General features: G+C 33.8%; 1 protein-coding gene across 1 annotated transcript; it reads left to right on the top strand.

Moving 5' to 3' along the window:
- Positions 1-253: 253 nt before the first annotated feature.
- LOC128132869 (DCD domain-containing protein NRP-like) lies at positions 254-913 on the top strand. Its single transcript, XM_052769867.1, has 3 exons — positions 254-481; positions 583-699; positions 770-913. The coding sequence occupies exons 1-3, from the start codon at positions 254-256 to the stop codon at positions 911-913; spliced, it is 489 nt and encodes a 162-aa protein (XP_052625827.1).
- The last annotated feature ends 400 nt before the right edge of the window (positions 914-1,313 follow it).

The raw sequence follows: 1,313 nt of genomic DNA, 5'->3' as shown, positions 1-1,313 counted from the left end.
TGTATGTATGTATGTTTGGAAGTAGCCATTAGCCAAAAGAATGGATCTTCTTTGAAAACAAGGGAAAAGTGGAGGGACCGAACTGTAATATTGTGTGCTTTCTGTTTTCATCGACCCACATGCAATCAAAATACTCCAATTCAGGAGGATTGATTGTACCTGCAATCTCCTTGCCATCTATTTATAACTCGGTCTACCTTGATAAGCCTAGGTGTAAGATTAAACTACTCTTCTCTACTGAGATTTGTTAAGCATGGGGATGGTGTTCATGTGTAGTTCAAAAACAAAAACAGATTGTTTTCGCTACAAGATTCTTGGACTTCCTGCAAATAAACAAGATCAAGTAGCAAAGATTTATAAAGGAATGAGATTTTTTCTGTTTGATGTTGATCTCAGATTAATGTATGGAATCTTCAAAGCTGCTGGACCCGGTGGTTATAACATTGAACCAAAAGCTTTCAAAAATGAATTCCCATCTCAAGTTAGTAGTAGTAGTAGTATTCAACCATTCATTCATTTTTCATCTTTCATTTTGATTATAACTACTGATTAATGATATCTTTTATAATTGAATAAAATCAGGTTCGATTTAGCGTGCTTGATGATTGTTTGCCAGTAGCAGAAGAGAAATTTAAGGATGTCCTTAAAGAAAACTACTACACACGGAGTAAATTTGAAGGCCTCTTGAAAGCCGATCAGGTTCCTTTTTCTGTTTTATATAAATATACATTTAAAGAAATGTTTATAAATTACGAATTAAATTTCACAGGTGAAGAAGCTGTGTAAGCTATTTGCAGTTACATCAAAAGGGCATAATCGTCCTAAATCCGGTTTAAAATCCTGTGGAAGAACACGAGCGGTTGAAAATCATCGAGTTAGATCATCCGATGAAAGACGTATAAGAAACAAATGAAGCCTTGTACAGCTTCGGAGTCCAATTGGAAAAACAGATAGAGTTAGTTCATTCTTCATACAGAGGTTTGTATGCTTTAGGGGAATTAATACCTCCTAAACCTCCGGATCACAATGTTATTTTGGTTCCCTGTTCCACTGTTGAATTGAATTGTCTAGTTGTTGATGTTTATTGGTGTTATATCTTAGTACAATCAACTAATAAAGAGTTGTTATTGATATACAGACATGAACAATTATTAATTGGCTTTGTATTAAGGCAAAGAATCGACTTTATTTTTAACAAGATGAGATGAATGTTTTGTTTGTTTGTAGCCAGAAGATTTGTTGCAATAAAATCAGAATTTTCTTTAGCTAGCAGTTTTGTGTTTGTCTTTTTTTGCAAATTATGCACCTATTTG

Source organism: Lactuca sativa, chromosome 3 (genome assembly GCF_002870075.4).
Source record: "Lactuca sativa cultivar Salinas chromosome 3, Lsat_Salinas_v11, whole genome shotgun sequence".
Lineage (NCBI taxonomy): Eukaryota > Viridiplantae > Streptophyta > Magnoliopsida > Asterales > Asteraceae > Lactuca > Lactuca sativa.
This window is presented reverse-complemented; position numbering and strand designations above follow the sequence as displayed.

Excerpts from the sequence above, each read along its gene's own strand:
- LOC128132869 (XM_052769867.1), top strand. The coding sequence starts at position 254 with ATGGGGATGGTGTTCATGTGTAGTTCAAAAACAAAAACAGATTGTTTT. Across the intron at positions 482-582 it reads AAAATGAATTCCCATCTCAA|GTTCGATTTAGCGTGCTTGA; the intron begins GTTAGTAGTAGT and ends GAATAAAATCAG. Across the intron at positions 700-769 it reads GCCTCTTGAAAGCCGATCAG|GTGAAGAAGCTGTGTAAGCT; the intron begins GTTCCTTTTTCT and ends TAAATTTCACAG.